Raw genomic sequence first — 19259 nt, 5'->3', positions numbered from 1 at the left:
TGTTATTTGGACAAACTATTCTCGCATGTGATAACTAAAAAGATTCACGATGGTTCGCGACTTTGCAGAAAGTTGGAACTTTCTTAGGTTGAGAAAGGTGTTTTAGTGCCGTACAAACAGCATTTAGGTAACTTCCAGGGGGTGGGGGTGGGGGTCTCACTCGGTAGGAGTGCATCTTTTCCGGGATCTTATGATTGATCGTCCTCGCGCACATTGAATGCTGTAAATGGAAAAATAACTCGATATTACCCCACTAAACTGGGCTTATTCATAGTTGAAATTACAGTTAAATATATATTTCTGATAGATATTGTAGTTCTGTTAAGACAAGTTGAGGTTAAGATGCTATTGACACCTTAACTTGAAAACATCGAGATTACATGAACAGCAAAGTGTAGCGTTAAGATTAAGATAATTTTCCCTGACACTGTGAGGGATATTGGAGCAAATAACATTTGCTGGACTCGTAAATAGAAATTATCACTGTGACTTTTAATATTGAAATTATTTGTGTGTGTAAAAATGATTGTGTGTATGAAATAGGTATAGGTAGTGATGATGCCGATTTGACGACTAGGAACACTCAAATCAATGTATATTGTAGTAGGGTTCCCAATCGTACAAATTCCATTTCCACCGCAGTAGCGATCCCAGGATACCCTTCAATTATCGGACTGAAAATTTTGAAGGAATGATTTGGAGGTTTATCAATCCCTCTTCCGGATTCAGGCTGGAGACCCCCTTTGACAAATCCTGGATCCACTCTTGTGTGACATCTATCTTGTAATTATCAATGCTTTCTATTCATTCGAATAAAGATTTCTAAATGTATCACAAATCTAAAATCGGCACCCAAATCTTCAGTGTGGCGAATTTAAAAGTGAAAGCGTTACATGTGGGGGTTTATATATTATATTAGGTTTTATATATTACTATAAAAATTATAGTTTTCCCAGCTTGCTACAGACCATTATCGCATGTGCGACGCCCTTTGGACCGAAATTATCGCAATAACGGGAGATACTACTTTTATCTTTTTTAATTCATTTCGCAGATTTTTTTCTGTTTGGTCATTTAACATAGAGGGGCAGTAATAAAACCCCCAAATAAAAAAATTTAGAGAAAACAAAAATCTTAAGAAAACAATCGAATAAGCAAGCGTTAACTAAAAGATACCGAGCAAGCCAATTCCCCACGAAAAAGTCTGGTCTCTATATGAGGTGTCCGTAACAGAGGGTTGTTTGTTTGGTGTAGAGCGTCAACTTATATGATAAAGCTTAAAATGAATGATACGTGATTTTTTCCGCCGACTCTAGATTTTACAATGGTCCACCCTTTCACCACTACCTGGTCCATAAGGTCATTTTTGCCTTAAATAAAGCAATGTAGCGAGACCACAGTTTTTGATACAGGGTAGATATGACTGTGTTTACTGTTGTCTGCCATTCAGTGCAGACAGTAGAACTCGAGGGTAACGTTATTTGAGTCTGCATTCATACGGGCTTGCGGTACTTGCACTGTATCCAGATGCGATACATCCGCAGCTGGCGCCCGCGATTCACTTGCAAGCGGCGATCCACATAATTCTGTTCTTCTGTGAGACCCGCTTTCCTGAACATTTCAGCAAGCTCGTCTAGTGAAGCACAAAAAAATATATTTATCACTACCTTTTTATGACGATTTTAACAGTCCTATCCCCCACCCTCCCTCCCTCCTATCCTCTTCCCACCCCCCTCCTTCCCCCTCAAATCCCCCAACCAACCCCCTCCTACCTCCAACCACCCTCCCTTCCATACTTTACCCATCCCATTCTTCATACATTCCCTTCTCGTGCTTTACCCTCCCCATTCTTCATCCATCTTCCTCTCGTTCTTTAATCTTCCCATTCTTCATCCACCCCCTCTCGTGCTTTACCCTTCCCATTCTTCATCCATCTCCCTCTCGTGCTTTACCCTTCCCATTCTTCGTCCACCCCCTCTCGTGCTTTACCCTTCCCATTCTTCATCCACCCCCCTCTCGTGCTTCACCCTTCCCATTCTTCATCCATCTCCCTCTCGTGCTTTACCCTTCCCATTCTTCATCCACCCCCTTTTGTGCTTTACCCTTCCCATTCTTCATCCAACCCCTCTCGTGCTTTACCCTTCCCATTCTTCATCCATCTTCCTCTCGTTCTTTAATCTTCCCATTCTTCATCCACCCCCTCTCGTGCTTTACCCTTCCCATTCTTCATCCATCTCCCTCTCGTGCTTTACCCTTCCCATTCTTCATCCACCCCCTCTCGTGCTTTACCCTTCCCATTCTTCATCCACCCCCTCTCGTGTTTTACCCTTCCCATTCTTCATCCAACCCCTCTCGTGCTTTACCCTTCCCATTCTTCATCCATCTTCCTCTCGTTCTTTAATCTTCCCATTCTTCATCCACCCCCTCTCGTGCTTTACCCTTCCCATTCTTCATCCATCTCCCTCTCGTGCTTTACCCTTCCCATTCTTCATCCACCCCCTCTCGTGCTTTACCCTTCCCATTCTTCATCCACCCCCCTCCCGTGCTTCACCCTTCCCATTCTTCATCCATCTCCCCCTCGTGCTTTACCCTTCCCATTCTTCATTCATCTCCCTCTCGTGCTTTACCCTTCCCATTCTTCACCCATCCCCCTCTCGTTCTTTAATCTTCCCATTCTTCAACCATCCCCCTCTCGTGCTTTACCCTTCCCATTCTTCATCCATCCTCCCCCCCTCTCGTGCTTTACCCTCCTCCCCTTCCATGCTTCACTCATTCCCGTCCGGATTACCTAACGAAAAATGAAGCAAACTTAGAACTTCGGGCCCAGTGCGTGACAAAAATATCAACAGATGAAGTAAGTAAAAAACATTTAGAGTGGTTTCAATTTATCTGTGAAACACTATTAGCTGGTGTGTAACAGTGCATGATATACAAAACAATTCATAGAGAACAAAACATTTTACTAGTATTTCTATATGTAAACGTGTAGTATGCCACTAACTGTTTCACGGATTAATTGAATCCACTCCAAAAGTCTAAAGGCAGACGATGTAAAAAATAATGGCTGCGTTTTACAAGGTAGGCTCGATCGCCAGCGGTTTATGTGAGCCAGGCAGCAGTACGGGCCACCTCAAGACCACAACGCCCGACGTCGGGTGGAAATAGAGCCTATTCACGATTAGGAGTCTTCGTAAATATGCACACCTCAAGAATTGAACGTTTTATGGTTTAATTATATCATTATCATTGAAGAGCTATGCAGAAATCGTTTACTCTTATTTGCGAGTCGTCACAGTACGTTTCTGTATGTGGCAGTGGATTCTGTCATACTAACACATACATAGCCCCTTCAAGGCTTTTTCCCGCCATTACTAAACAGTTTATAGTTGACCTCGACACCTGAACATAAGAACGCTATGATTGATCGAGAGAAAAACCTGCTAGGCTCTTTTGTTCACCGCTCACTAAATCACGATCCAGGTTCAATCAAGAAAGCTTTGTCTGACTGCTTTTGACTGCTGCGTTTAGGTGCGGTTGGAATTATCGATTCGCTCACAGTAGTAAATCACAATACCGTAAACCACTCATTAAGGGTAAGTCATGGTTCAACGCGAAACCAAAATGGCCCCAAGGATAATTTATACCTAACAGTGCTATCTGTTACTAGATCTTGCTACCGACTTGAGGTAGAATTAAACTGAGTTAAACTAGACGTTGGACAAGTTGTGGTCTTTTGTGGAGCTTTTGCGCATAAGTGCATGCATTTCCCTTGGCTTATTTACAAAATGTGCGACAAAACACGGATAATACACCTGTCATTATGCAATGTTCAAAAGAGCATTTGTACAAAAATATCTCTAGTTCTATGAAGACAACCATTAAACACGATTCATCGCCTTAAAGTCCAGTCGCTATATAATTAATAACTATCGTGTATTTACAGCTTTACAACTACTATCGATCATGTCTATATGAGGCATTCCAGCACCAACAACAATTATCATTATTCTATAAATTGTCTCTAATCATAGTTAATCAACCACCGTTCATAACAGAAACAAGCAGTATTTCATAAATTGTTTTGAAGCAGCCTGACTTTATTCAGCAGAGATTTTGCCGACACATAGCAGCACTACTTGCCCCGCTGCAGGAGCCTTCGTGCTTCAGTAGTAGCGACATACGGGAGAAGGACTTTGAGCACTGCTTACAGCTGTACTTCTTCACGTCAGAATGCGTCTGTAGATGCGCTCGCAAGTTGGACCTGTCAGCAAACGCGCGCTGACATTGGGTGCACTTGTATGGCTTTTCACCGGTATGAGTTCGCACATGACCTTGGAGTAGCCACGGCCGACTAAACGCCTTCCCGCAGATCTTGCATTTGCACGGCAGCGTGTGAGTGCGAATGTGCATCTTGAGAGCGCCCAAGGAGTCGTACAGCTTTTCGCAGTATTTGCAGTGGAAAGGTCGCTTGTGTTGTGTAGGGGGACAGTAGAAGTATTGGTGTCTCATCAGTGTCGCTAGTGCGTTGAAGCCCTTCATGCAATTTGGGCACTGGAGTTTGGCAGGTGCTTCGCTCGTTACAACTCGCGAGGGATCATGACTCGGGACACCTGTACAAGCGACAAGTGTTTTTGATGTAGGAGATGATTTAATATCTTCTTTAACTGGGTAAGTATTTTGAGTACGATGCGTCTCTTCGATCCCTAGTGGAATAACTTGCGCATGGACTGCGGTGCAGTTTGAGCGATTTGTGTTGTTTTTCTGAAGGGTTTCTTGCTTGCCGTCTTTCACATTACTAGCAACATCATCAACCCGCGAAATATCCCGAATGCAACCTGAAACACGAATTAAACCTGTCAGGTTCTTAGATATTCAAAGAACAATAAACCAACGAATCCGAGATAACTCTTTAAAAGCAAACTAATTTGAGTATTCAAATTTTTAGACTGTTTATAAAGTCATTACACTACGCTAATGTGAAATCAATTCGATGTGAGCAATGAACTCACCGTTGTCGGGTCTTGAAGGGATTATAGGCGAGTCGAAGTGGGAACACCTCTCTGTCTTAGTCTTCACCAGGAAGGACCTCGGCATATTCAGCTGCTTTTTTCGCTCTGCTGTCACTTGCTATCTAGCGCATTCCAAAACTCGTTTGCTGAGATGATATTAGGCTGGTGTGGTGCTCTGGGGTCAGCCGTGACGTCACCACGTCAGGTGCAATATAATAAAGGATTAGGGATCCATAAACCTGTTGCATCGACCAATCACGAGGCGAGTAGCCCGGTCCGATTCAATGAGCGATGATACCTGTTTCCCTCCGAAAACCTCACATCCTCTTACAAAACCAAATTAGTCTGGCTTTGTATGAGCAAAAGGGAATTGCGTGCTGATGGTATTCGTATGTGAGATGAATGAGTCGGTCGAAAGAGTCACTGACAAGTGCGCTTATTGGAGCCTTGGATAGATTAAGTTTCGCTTACTCAGTCAATAAAGAGACAGAACAATACGAGTCAGCAAGAAGCCATTCCGCGCTCACCATGGGAGCCAACTGCACAAACATCAAACCAAACAATGAGGAAAAAACACTCACAAAATTTACATGCCACCCCGTCACAATAAGCTATTTCCCGTCCCGGTCCTAGCTATTAGAGAATCAGTACCATCACGATAAACTTCCAAAATTGGCCAGATAGATATGAAAATCAGAACAGCTAGAATGCTGTTTTATAAGTTTCATAAGGGGCGAATAAATGTTACTGCAAAATCTTACACTTTTAAACGAGTTTCACCGCATTTAGTATAATGAATTTAGCGTTTCGCTTTGTCGGCTTCTTAGCATCAACAATGTTTCAGTAGTGAAACTTTTGATTCAATTAACATTTCAATACAGCTAAAACTGAATATCGTATAATTTTTATCGCTTGTCTTTGGTTGAATTTTAAATTATCAATTGATTCTCTCTTTTTAGTTCATTTACTATTGCAACCCTTGATCTTCGTTTTCATTTATGGTTTTAAACAAAAGTCGAGACTCTCGACGCCAACTTGAAAGGGAAGTGAACAATGTCAGATTAAAAACAAGAGGGCTGTCACGCATAGCCACTGCGAGACACTAGGGTTATACAAACTGGTTCATCTTTTCAAATGTGTAAAACCCCTCATAGAAAATAAAGCGAAATGTCACAACACAAAGTATAGATAACAGTTCATTTTCTCGACGTAGGATCCGCCAAAATCGTGCTGATATTGTTTTTACAAACTAGCAACTCCAAACAAGTTACTTTTCGTCTTGTTATGACATCATTTAGGGGTAGTGCAGGGAGAGGAAGGAAGACACAAGTTCGCCCCCTGACTGTCGGTAAAAACCCTTAGCGGAAGCGAGAGACAATTGCACACTAGCACTTGATGTTTTCTGTTTCGCATCGCTTATTTCCTTTTTCATGAATCAGCAGTCAATCATAACGCACCTATTTCCTAGTACCTCTTTCCTTTCGAAAATATGTGTAAATTCCATAGGTCCCTGTTTTTTTATCAGAAAGTTTGATGCCTAATTAACTAATGCTTGAAGCTTACTTCTTTCTTCTCTCCCCCTCCCCTTTAGCGCCGCTACGCAGGCTATCAAAACATAAACATGGTGAGGATGAAGACGAGATTCTACATGCAGTAAGAGATCACGATTGACCTTCACTCGGGACTAGGGGGCCACCAAATCGTACAGCTATTACAAGGGTTTCGGGTAAAAAAAAGTACTTGGTTGACATAGCAACGGCTGGAGGAGCAATGATATTTCTCTCGTCATACAGTTCATAAGACTGAATCGATAGAACGGAACTTTACTAAGTTGCGCTGTGCAGAGATGCCATTAAAGGCTAATGGGGGCCTGCCCTGTATCCCATCGCAAAGGATTGTGGGAGGCAGCTGTTTTAGTCCCACAATCCATCACGGTGTCTTTCCAGACCCCTAAAAGACGAGTTTATCCCTCAACCTTTATTGGATAAAAAATGCTCCTAAGCCCTCTAGGCACATAGCGTTTTTTTTTTTTTTTTGGGGGGGGGGGGGGGGAAATAGATATTAAACAATACAGAGGGACCCCTTGCTTGATAGCCACTATCCAAAGTGCCAAAATATTCAGTTTCAGTAATATGATGGCTGATGACGGACAGGGAGGGGTATAAATAAATCGATTGCTTGAGAAAAGACGATATTATACATGATTGGTTGAAAGGCCAACCCCCATTTAGTTTATTGGATCGAAGCCCCTTTTGGTGAATATGTTTGCCAAAAAAATGGAATATACCATGGTTGATAGACAGAAAGCTCGCTTTCAATTTGCTGCAAAACACACCAATAGCCGAACTTAGTTATTTGCTGATGGTTCTTGACATACAGTTCTCGACTACTACTCGATTGCCCACCCACGATAACCGTTACTTCTCGATTGCCCTTCTACAATCACCCTTACTACTCGCTTACCCTCCCATGATGGCCCTTACTCTATGCCTCCACCCCCCCCTCCCTCGATGACGCGCCTGTTCTCCCATGATGGCCCTTACTCTATGCCCCCCCTCCCCCCTCCCCCGTTGACGCGCCTGTTCTCCCATGATGGCCCTTACTCTATGCCCCCCCTCCCCCTCCCCCGTTGACGCGCCTGTTCTCCCATGATGGCCCTTACTCTATGCCCCCCCTCCCCCTCCCCCAGTGACGCGCCTGTTCTCCCATGATGGCCCTTACTCTATGCCCCCCCTCCCCCTCCCCCGATGACGCGCCTGTTCTCCCATGATGGCCCTTACTCTATGCCCCCCCTCCCCCTACCCCGTTGACGCGCCTGTTTTACCATGATCGCTTCATGGTTGCCTTGAGAGACGAGTGTTTACCTTGAGTGAAGAAGTAAACACGTGTTCCGTCACCTCGGACGTAGAAGTTATCAGAAAGACATCGTCCTGTTAGTAAGATTGATTCCTATGCATTACTACTACATTGAGATCAAGGCCAGGAGGAACAGACTTTGCTACACTAGATTTTAAACAACGAAAAATAAGGGTATTTTTGGCTGATATGCGACTTGCTTTGGGACGCACCATCTGTGTTTATTTTAAAGACATACTCAAGCTGTAATGCTATGTTATCACAGACCTCTGGAATAGAACATTACCTTTTTTAAATCGTAGTTGCGCCATGTCATACCGGCCATAATCTCTGAACAAAATAACTCCTCCAGGCTTCAAAAGCTGAAGAAAAACAACAAAATAATTACACCAAAAATAATCATACCAAAAAGGTTATAGCGGGGGAGAAGCAGAAATCAGGCAAATCCCAATTGACTGATTTCATACCCAGAAAAAAACTTTATCATAAAATGAATTTTATGATAAATTTACTCCTGGCTATTTTAGAGATGAATTTACAAAAAAAAAACATACCAAAAAAAGATACTCCCCCCCCCTATTTTGAGATTTTTACAGCCCGTCAAAGTCAAACTGCATCTAGTCGGCGGTATCCAAGCTTTCCAACAGTGCTTTGCAGTCCCATCTCTAATCACTCATCCCTGTGCTAAAGCTCCAGCTACCGCTAGCATGTTGGTAATAAGTTCACGCGTGACTGGCGTTTGATGCATGACCGGACCATAACCCAAGACCACCATTTTACTTGTCTTTTTCAAAGGCAACCTACGATTCCGCAGTTATATATCGGTTTCAAGACCAAAAATCTGATAGATTTTCTTTATCTATAGATGCTGTAATGTTTATTCTCTTTGAAATGACAGCATTATTTGGACGTGAGCTATTTTCAGCTATGGAAACGATACAAACTGCGCCAGCAATGCTGAGATTCGCTCGGTTGACCACGAGACAAAGGAGATACTGGCGAAGTTCTGGCCAAAAAATTGGACTCAATCAATCTTTCTACAGCTCCCGCCAGCACCTCCCAACACGGTGTTCAAACTGCTCCAACATGCATTGCTGGGCCAACGTCAGGCCAGTGTCTCGCAAGCAATGCTGGCGCAGTTTGCACAGGGCTTAATGCGAGCACAATTTGATGGTTGCTTGTATTTTTCATCCGAAATATAGCTATGAGTATAATGGAAGAGTGCCTTGGGACATCCATAAGTCTACTAAGGCAAAATTGAGTGCTATGCTTATGGATATTTGCAAGCAAAGGTGGATTTATGGGGAATTTTTCTTGTTTTTTTTTTTGTTTGTTTGCCTGGATGAGAAAACAATTTCATTTTCTAATGAACCACACAGCTCTCCTAAATGCTCTCTTTTCTAAAACCAAATCCATTCCAAAATTGTTTACACTGCTATTCTGGGTGTGTATGACCTGGAATTGATTTTTTTGGCTCTGGGGTGATAAAACTGTCTGACTTTGGGGAAAGGAGTGTTGATGAACACTCGTGAATGTTTCAACGGATCTCCGAGGATGCTTTGCAATCTGTATTGGCATCCAAGTGGTTTCACAAGCCTTCACGGAGCGAAGATTGTGTTTTAAGGGCATTGAAATGGACCTGGAGGATTAGAATAAAGGTATCTATTTGTGTCTTGAGCTGTGTTTGTTGATCTCTTTACCTTGTGTGGAATTTTGCACGTTTTGTTGAGAGGGTTGGTTCTGCTGTTTTTCCTTGTTTGATTTGACATTTGTCAAAGAACCTGAGCTATTATTTGGTAAAGAGTAGTTGCTATCACCTTGGATGAATGCATATCTTCAAGACCATTTATTCTTAGATTGTATGTCTGAGTATCTTCATCTTGTTGTGTTTATTTTGCCTTAATAATTTTTTTTGGGGGGTTGTTGGTAGTTCTCAAAGCCGGTACAGGCCGGTTAAGGAGTCAATGTTTTAACAGAAATGTTCCACTCTACCACATTTGCCATATGTGTCCAAATAGCATGCCATGTGTCCAGCTCGCATGTGATGTGCTATGTCCAACTTGCATGAAGTGTTTGTTGTACTATTGTGTCAAACTTGCATGATGTATGTGTTGTATTATGTGTCCAACTTGCATAATGTATGTGTTGTGGTGTCCAACTTGCATTATGTATGTGTAGTGTTGTGTCCAACTTGCATGATGTATGTGTTGTGTCCAACTTGCATGATGTATGTGTTGTGTCCCACTTGCACGACGTACGTGTTGTGTCCCACTTGCATGACGTATGTGTCGTGTCCAACTTGCATGACGTATGTGTCGTGTCCAACTTGTATGACGTATGTGTTATGTCGTGTCCAACTTGCATGATGTGTGTGTCGTGTCCAACTTGCATGATGTGTGTGTTGTGTCCAACTTGCATGACGTATTTGTTGTGCTATATGTGTCCAACTTGCATGTGTGTGTTGTGTCCAGCTTGCATGACGTATTTGTTGTGCTATATGTGTCCAACTTGCATGATGTATGTGTTGTGTTGTGTCCAACTTGCATGATACATGTGTATGCGTTACGTCAAACTTGCACGACGTATGTGTTGTATTATATGTCCAACTTGCATAATGTATGTGTTATGTCGTGTCCAACTTGCATGACGTATGTGTTGTGTCCAACTTGCATGATGTTTGTGCTGTAGTGTCAAACTTGCATGACGTATGTTTTGTATTATGTGTCAAACTTGCATGATGTATGTGTTGTGTTGTGTCAAACTTGGATGACTTATGTGTTGTGTAAAACTTGCATTATGCATGTGTTGTTTGTGTCCAACTTGCATGACGTATGTTTTGTGTCATGTGTCTGACTTGCATGACATGTGTTGTGTTGTGTCCGACTTGCATGGGGGTATTTCCTAGTGTGAGTTGTTCTCTGTCCAACATGCACGAAGTATGTTTAAGTGTTCCACTTTCTTGACAAAAAGGTTACGCAACAAGTCACGCAAGCCAGACACTTTGTCAAGCTACACAAGTAACATGAATATTTAGATACGAGACACGTGAATATTGACGCCCACCTTGGCTAACCTACAAATGACGTCTTGCATTCTGTAATTCAAAGGAGATGTATCAGTATGGCTTTGCACTTCCCTGTAAACATGCTAAACCCTTCAAATCTATTCATAACTGGATCAAGCAAAAACGTGTCTCTTACCTGTCTGGTCTTATGGCCGAGAGAACGAATATGAGAATGATGATGTCTAGAGATGAGTCTGGAAATGGGTACTCAAACGATGTTTGGGTGACATCACAGACAAAGGCATGGCAGCGACCACACGCATATCCTGGATGTTGCTAGAGCAAAGAGTCATGGGTCAGTGTTAAAAGTGAGGTAGAAAGTCTATCTTTTTTTAACAAGCATGTCTCAGGACATGGAACCATGGCAAACTGAGTATCGGAACGAATGATGCTGTTTTATTCATGTTTATTAAAGCATCTTTGTCAGCCGCTATGTTGTCATCCTATCAAATTACCAAGTGAAAGAAAGCGTCCATAGATGGTTTATTTTGAATTTTTTTTAAACAAATTTGTCTGGAAATTTAGAATAAAAACAATAACAAAGGTTTGTCAGACAAGGTCCTTTAAATATTGATAGATTCATTGGATGGAAAATGTCAACTTCAAAAGAAAAATGAGGGCATGTGCCTAGACTCCCTGAATACAAGCATCTTCAACCTGAAACAATGAGTTTTAAATCAATTTCTGTCTCTTTCAGTGTCTTTAAGAAACCAGATGAGAGAATACTGTGTAAAATAACATAGATTTGTACCAAAGTAAGGTTGCTAAGGAGCAAATAGGCCTTACCCACCTTTACTAAATCTACAGCAGTTTGTGAGAAATCGCAGCAGTAGACAAACAATTTACAGTCACTGGAATCAAGAATGAAAAATAGATGTTAAGTTTGAATCTTACTTTACTCGCATCACAGGCTATAGGACAGTTAACTCCAAAGTGATATCTAAAGCTTGTTAGTGTTGAATAAACCATGTATTCCTGCCTCAACTGGTTGTATTTGCTTTGGTTTAGCTTCTAGGAACAGAGCTCACTGGAGGAGTGATACAAAGTAAAATTGTCCCATAGCCCATATTCAGACATAGCTATATATTTCTTTACATTTTTAAGCAAAGTCTCTGGAAATAGGGGTAGGGGAGCAGTACCCACTGCTATTTCCACCAATGTTATGTGCTGATTGAAGATCAAGCCCCCTTCCAATCACCCCTATTTATGTGCTGATTAACAAATAGATCTCATTTTTGAGTGAGTCTGCCCTCTAATAGATGCGTTATAATCTAGTTTTGGGGGAGCACATGCTGACGCCAAGCGTGCATGTGTCCTCTAATAACACATGGGCCTTAACCAATCAGAGCCTACTATTTACGAGTAAAATTGTATAACTGAAGTTCAAGGGCCCCCTTCTAACCACCTTTAGCTATGTTCTGATTGAAACCCTTGTTTTGGCTCCCTCTTTTTCAAACTCCTAGATTAGCCCCTTTGTGCATGTAAAGTTGTGCCATATAATCACAGTTATAGAAACAGCTTTTATTTATTAATGCAGGGTCATAATAAAGATGGTCCAAGACACTGGTGGGGTCATGATTAAAAAAAAGTACTTATTGCCTTTGCCATCATGGAATTGAGGCAACCTTTAGTCATTGTTTATTTCTGTTTATTTCTAGCTCTTTGTTGGATGATCCTCGTTCTGTCAACTAGTTGTTGACAGGATTCTAATGTTGTGTACCAGAGGATCTTCAAAAAATCATGCTGCTCTTCTGTAGGGAACTCTCACAGTCTCCAGAAACAGTCTCCCGCCACGTCTACCACTGCAACACTTCTCCCGAGTAATTCAAACACAGTCCTGATTTGGACTCGTCGATCGAGTCGATCGTTTTCATCATTGCTAATACGCTTTCCTCTGGGGTGAGTGGAGCAGCATCTTTAAATTCCTTTCGAGTTTTGACAAAGCCTGGGTTGACAGCCACCGCCAAAATCCCGTCTTTTTTCAAATCCACAGACAATGACTTGGTCACCATATTCAATGCGCATTTACTCGCCCTCGAAGCGTACATCCCTCCGGAGTGGTTATCACTGATAAGAGATGTCTTTGATGAGATATTGACGATCAGGGCTTTACCAGTCTTCAGGTCCGGCACGCTGCTCCTAGCTGCTTGTTTTAGCAGCCCCAGTAGACTCTTCGTTATCATAAGAGGTGCTACGGTTTGTGTCTTGAAAACTTCTATCATGTCTTCCGCTTCAATATCGTCTAGACCTTTATTCACAAACAAACCGGCGTTATTAATAAGCAGACTGAGCCCAGATCCTTGGAGAATAGAGGTGGCTTTCTCAGTAGCTTCTCGAATCGATTCAGGACTAGTCACATCGAGTTGGAAGACGTGTAGGTTGTCGTGTATTAGACCGAGTTTGTACAATTCGCTCGCTTCGTCTATCTTCCGGCTCGTCGCTATAATGTGCTTTGGAGGTTTTGCCAAACACACAAACTGTTTCACAAATTCGAGGCCAATACCTCGGCTGCAGCCCGTTATAAATACACTTTCGTACTGGTATAGAGCCATTTTAAAGGCAGGAAGATTTATTTGATCCTTTACGATAATCACGTGATTGTGTTAACCACAGGTATCCCGGTAACTCAGGGAACTGTTTATTATACTGATGATATGGGAATCTTGGATATAGTGTAGTGTAGGGCACATTTCCTTATGGCTTTTTCTTTGGTATTTTTATCCACTTTTAAATGATTGTATAGACTACATTATCATCCACCCTCCTTGAAATAAAATTTAATTTATGCACAGGTTCCCCAGGCTAATGTTGTATTTTACGTGTTTCATTCATAGTTACAGTAGAAGTATATGGTGCATTACTTAAATATATTAATTATTATTATTATATATAATAAAATTTCTTCAAACTTTTCTTACATGTTTGTGTACATTTTGGTTAAGTTTCAATCCATTTGGGGCAATATTGAGCGATTGAAGTTTCAATCGCTAAATATTGCCCCTAATGGATGGAAACTTCACAGGGATTTAAATAACAACTCCACAAACTGGTTAGAAAAGTTTGAAGGTATTTTATTATAATTTTCGTCCCAATTTGTTTTTTATTGAAACGCAACATATATTTACAGTGAATGAGACACGTAAAATACAACATATTAGCTTGGGGACCTGTGATTTATTGATAAATGTTTGCTATAACAAACCATTTTTTTCCAGGCCTTTCAAGTCTTTCTAGTGATAGTATTGGGCTTACTTGTTGGCTTCAAGAATAGGAAAAACAGTGTTCCCAACTCCACATCCAACCTAAAACACAAATGTTATATTATCTGATAAATAGGCAGGGAATTCGACGTCCACCTGGGCCACCCCCAGGGGTTCCTTCATACAAAGCTGCCAACCCATCTTTGACAGAAATCTTGTGGAATCAGGTAAAATACAGTAAATATGTGAAAAAACCCAAGAGAGTCAATGCAGGAGAATACAGAGAATGTATTAACATTTTCACAAAAATTAGGCTTGTGATGAGGTCCAAAATCTTGTGACACCCACCTAATGCGGATGAGTTGACAGCTATGTTTATGAGGGATCTTAAGATATTATGAACAAGGGCCAGAGGTAAGTTGTACTTCAAAGGATTTCCCCACATTCTTTTTAAAAAAATCAACAAATAGGGAGGCCAAACTTGCTAAAAAGTTACAACAGGTCTGGTTATTTTTATATCTGCCAACTCTCCCAGATATCGTGAGAGACTCCTGGTTTTTAGCCATTATTTCCCAGCAAAAAAATTGAAGCATCCTATACATTTAAAGTAATCTCCTTGGAAAATTAATCAAGAATTTCTTATACAGTTCTGGTATTTGAAGCACAATCTCCTGGTTTTCAGCCTTTAAGGTTGGCAAGTACGTACTTTACTCAAAGATCTTTTGATCAAACTAGAGTTCTACTTCTAATAACAGACACATCCTAAGTTGCTGAAATGTCTGCTTTAAAATAGTTGATTGTGTTTGAGTAAAGACATTATTCAGTATTTAGTTAGAAACACAATTTAAAACTGTTTACATAATTTACATAATTTTGTGACCAATTGGGAAAAAAATGTCATTATGAAATAGCACATGCAATTTTCAAGTAATACAATCAACAAAATTACAATAGAGAAACCATTTTTGTACCTCAAGAATACGCTTATTTGCTTGGACTCCAGGGTATGCTTCCTCAACCTGTGTCACTACATACAGATACCAACAGAACAATAATTAACAAATTAAATTTAACCAATTTTATATAAAAGGCTAGTGCTTCATTCTTCCAGACCTAATAAATTGCCTAAAGCTTCTCATAAAAAAATATACAATAAAATCACTTGCTTTTTATGTCTTTTCAATAAATTCAACAAGAGGCAAACATTTATAAATAAATAGATAAATAATGCTTGCGTTTACCCATACACCTTTTACAAATGGCTGAATTCTAGGCGAGGGTTAATTACATTTGTTAATTACATTGTTAATTACAATGTTTTTAGCATATTTGATTGTCATAGTCCTGCCAGGTGTGGCGGATAGATCACAACCTCAAGTTATATTGCATGCTTGATGTTTTTGGACATTAACTATCCAGTACCCTAGACAGGGAATTTCTTTAGACCCAGGTGACCGCCGTTACTGCCTGTTACTATTTTCTAAACGCCAGATTTAAAGTTTTATTTGAACTAATAACTTCAACCCTCTACTTATCAGTTTCCACCGCCTACTTGAAACTTAATGAAACCCATGCTAGACTTTAAACAGGTAATCTTAATTCTTGTCTAACTGGGACTAAGAGGAAAAATCAACAAAGAACAATAAAACAAAGAATAAGCTAGACTCTATATTTTTTCGGCAAGTTTCCAGGGGCCCCTATGTCTGCCTTCTAGGATTGTTGCTTTAGGTCTTGCTTGTTTACTATCTGTACAACAAATTTCACAAACAACAGAAAAGGGGGGTTCCAACGAACCACCCCATTTAATTTGAAGGTCCAAATGAATTAAAATTGTGTATCACTGCAAGCTAGTAGGAGATAACCAAGAGAAAAAAGTCTGCTAAATGGGTAATCCACCCACTCAAAATCCTGGCTACAGCCAGACTAAAATTCTATCAGTCCCAATTCATTGGTAATCAACAATCTATATGCAAGAAAAAACACCTTTTTGGTAACATTCATTATTTAGCATCTCAGAACTTGCAACAGCTTCTGACTCAGTTGGTGTGTCAAGCTCTGGAAACTCGGTAAACAGCCAATGTCTGTCTTTGAAAAACCTAATTCAAAGAAAAAAGTAATCATGTGAACATGTTTAATCAGTGTTGTGGTTATGCGTTATAAGATGCCACTACCAAGGAAAAGTTTGTTTGTATGTATTGTAAGTATGTTACTAATAAAAAATTCAAAATAACAAAAAAAACATAACTGATTGAAATGAAATATAAATTAGACTTGCATTTCAGTGCTGTACTAACACATTCATGGGTTAACAGAATCCTTTATAAAGGGGTAGATTTGCTAGAATATGAATTCCCCCTGAAGTAATTAATAGACACCATTTTTGCATGGTCGTTTTTACCAGGCTGCCATGGTTACCAAACCCAGAGTCATTGAACATTATATCTCAGTTATGAATTTTCCCGCATGCTCATTGGCCAAATAGGCCACGTGCACATTTTCACAGAACAAATATCAGACGATAACATCCAGCCAAAGTGATATCCGTCCTGTAAACATTTTTGTGCAGTCAAAACATGCTTTTCATCTGCTCAATAACTCCTCAAATAAACACCAAGGTTTTCAAAATGCTATGAAGGCACAGAAAGAATGTTTTTTTTTATAGACAAATCATCGATATATTTTTTTAGAATTTATCCTGAAACTCGAAAGTAAAAGAAATGACAAAAAACTTCACAAAAGTGTGTGTCATTCCTCTGCACATCACTGCACAATTTTCAGTGTGGTCACTGGAATATAAAATAAATACCCTCCTTCTTTGGCTTACTGTGGTATCGGTGGACAATGTCGGGGGATGAGAAATGGTCCTCAAAATTTCACAGTTGCCCTCAAAGCTTCGCTTCACAGCCAACTGTTTATTTTTCGTACCATTTCTCATCCTTGGACATTATCCGCCAATATCCCAGCTGCCAGAAGGGGTTTATTTACAAAATAACCACCCAAACTAACATACTGTAGGTTTAAATTACAGATTAAATTAATACCATCTGATGATCATGGATGATAATTTCAAAAAATTAAACCAACAGCTACATTATCTTTGGCATCATATAAAAAATATTAAACTTTTCAAACACAGTCAAATACCTGTTCTGATGCTGTGTGTAAAATTCATCCCAAAATTGATTTGCTTCATTTTCATACTTTTCTGCAAATTGACATAAGTATGTGTTGATTTGAAGTCAAATATACATTTAGTAAGTGTTGGATTGAAGTCAAATATACATAGTACGTATGTATTGGGTTGAAGTCATAGTTTTGTATCTTTTGTAACAAGACTTCCATATTTGTTTTGGAAATTATGAAACTTTTTAGAGAACATTTGCTACACATACCTTTTAATTGCTCATCAACCATGACTGCTGCATTTTCTGCTATTTTGGCTTGTGCCTCTTCTTCTTGCTCTTCTCCCCATTCAACATTATCCCTACAAATAGATGCTAAAAGAGCTCTGGCAAAACAAGCTTAGCCAAGATGGTCTACAGAAATTGCCTACTGTGAATCATGAATAAGCGCTGCAGGGTTTATTTAATTTCGAATGTCCCAGGGAGGTGTTATTTGGAGGCCTTTATCACTATTTTTTATCTCTAGATGAAAAAAATCTCTAGATAAAAAAACTTCCCCCAAAACCATAACAAAACAAGCTTTCAATAATAAAATGTTGTGCTGGTCAGTACTGTCATTTTTCATTACTTCACTTCAAATGTCCAGTCCCCCTTATCATGGAAGTGCAACCCATCAAGGCAAGGTGCTTATTTGGAATTGGGAATGGGGAGATGTTCATTTGCTCCCTGTGGGTTTGTTCTACAAGGTGATTAAACATGCAACTATTTTATAAAACAGTGAGTGAGCATATTTTTTTGTTATTATTATGTGAGACCAAAATAATGTAATAGAATTTTCAAGCTCTCTTATTGGATAAGAGCATGAAGAATGTGAAATGTTTAGTTTGGTGACTAGCTAAATGGTAAAACAGGTATATGTTCAACACAAAAGTTTAATGGAAATGTTTTGATTGAATACCATGCTTGGCAAACAAAAAAACATGTGCACATACAATACATGCAAGAGAGTACATGTAGAACATGACTTGTTTTCCTTGTAGGATTTTCTTTTTTTATTTAAATTTTTGCCCCCCCAAAAAGGTGACAGGAGGGAGTATTGAATACAGTAAACACCAGCACATAAGAACCTACAGGCTGAAATTTGGCATTTTAAACACCCCTTAAGAAAAACCTTATCAGCCTGGTGGGAAAGATTAGATTCTTATTTGAAAGATCACTCAAGTTCTTATTTACAGTTGATAACAAGAGAAAGGATACTTTTCATAAAAGTTTGGTGCATTTTATAGTGTAGTTAAATTTAACATTGGTTTATAGTTGTGTTCGGCATTGATTGTAATTGTTAAAGTCAGCAAACATTCTAAATAGAGACTGTTTTGTTCGGTGTATATACAAAAAGATGAACCAATAAAGAGCCTAAACAGCCTGATTTATTCAAAAGTTACACCGATTTATAAAAATCTATTTAGCCTGATCGTCAAAATTATACCTTCTTATATGAGGATGTTTCCTGTACTTTAAAAGTAGCCATTAAAACACTTCCTCTAGAGACTAGATGCCACAGTTCAAGCAGAGAATATATAGCCTCAGTTCTTCGTGAGACGTGGGTTCGTTCAATCGACCGCACACTGTGAATTTTTGGCCTCGCGAGACAGTGAGCGAAGCATCGTATATCCTATATTTACTGTAACACTGTTCTTAATTACCCCTTACCAAGCGTTATGTTCAAATACTTTAGAAGGGTCTGTTAGCATTCGATTTCCAAATTGCGGTCTTGGATTCGCAGTCTTGTCTGCCATCTTGTTTTCATGGGCTTAGAACAGTGTTGCACTCACGGAAATGAAGAAACCGCTGACCGTAATTGTAGCAGTGTCAAGTGCCTGGGTCAAGTGCAAGTTTGAGAACGTTATGTATGTGCGTGCGCGCGAGCAAAAAACATCCCTTGAAAACAAAAAGTACGGGAAAATAAACGCACGTTGGGACAGAAAATGGTAATTTGCGAATGTTTATG

General features: G+C 40.0%; 3 protein-coding genes across 3 annotated transcripts; all 3 read right to left on the bottom strand.

Annotated features, from left to right (window-relative positions):
• Nucleotides 1-267: 267 nt before the first annotated feature.
• On the bottom strand, nt 268-19108 carry LOC5521224 (tRNA N(3)-methylcytidine methyltransferase METTL2). The gene is made up of 12 exons (XM_048723781.1): nt 18962-19108; nt 17522-17613; nt 17274-17334; nt 16113-16225; nt 15101-15156; nt 14182-14231; nt 11720-11780; nt 11066-11205; nt 10929-10959; nt 8152-8227; nt 7874-7939; nt 268-1633 (listed from the first exon to the last, which is right to left on the bottom strand). The coding sequence occupies exons 1-12, from the start codon at nt 19045-19047 to the stop codon at nt 1494-1496; spliced, it is 972 nt and encodes a 323-aa protein (XP_048579738.1). The 5' UTR covers nt 19048-19108; the 3' UTR covers nt 268-1493.
• Nucleotides 3213-5538, bottom strand: LOC5521329 (protein snail homolog Sna). Its single transcript, XM_001641086.3, has 2 exons — nt 5010-5538; nt 3213-4835 (listed from the first exon to the last, which is right to left on the bottom strand). Exons 1-2 carry the CDS (start codon nt 5092-5094, stop codon nt 4102-4104), a joined length of 819 nt encoding a protein of 272 aa, XP_001641136.1. The 5' UTR covers nt 5095-5538; the 3' UTR covers nt 3213-4101.
• Nucleotides 12436-13522, bottom strand: LOC5521330 (C-factor). The gene has a single exon (XM_001641087.3). It carries the CDS (start codon nt 13479-13481, stop codon nt 12726-12728), a length of 756 nt encoding a protein of 251 aa, XP_001641137.1. The 5' UTR covers nt 13482-13522; the 3' UTR covers nt 12436-12725.
• Nucleotides 19109-19259: the final 151 nt, after the last annotated feature.

Source organism: Nematostella vectensis, chromosome 2 (genome assembly GCF_932526225.1).
Source record: "Nematostella vectensis chromosome 2, jaNemVect1.1, whole genome shotgun sequence".
Classification (NCBI taxonomy): domain Eukaryota; kingdom Metazoa; phylum Cnidaria; class Anthozoa; order Actiniaria; family Edwardsiidae; genus Nematostella; species Nematostella vectensis.
This window is presented reverse-complemented; position numbering and strand designations above follow the sequence as displayed.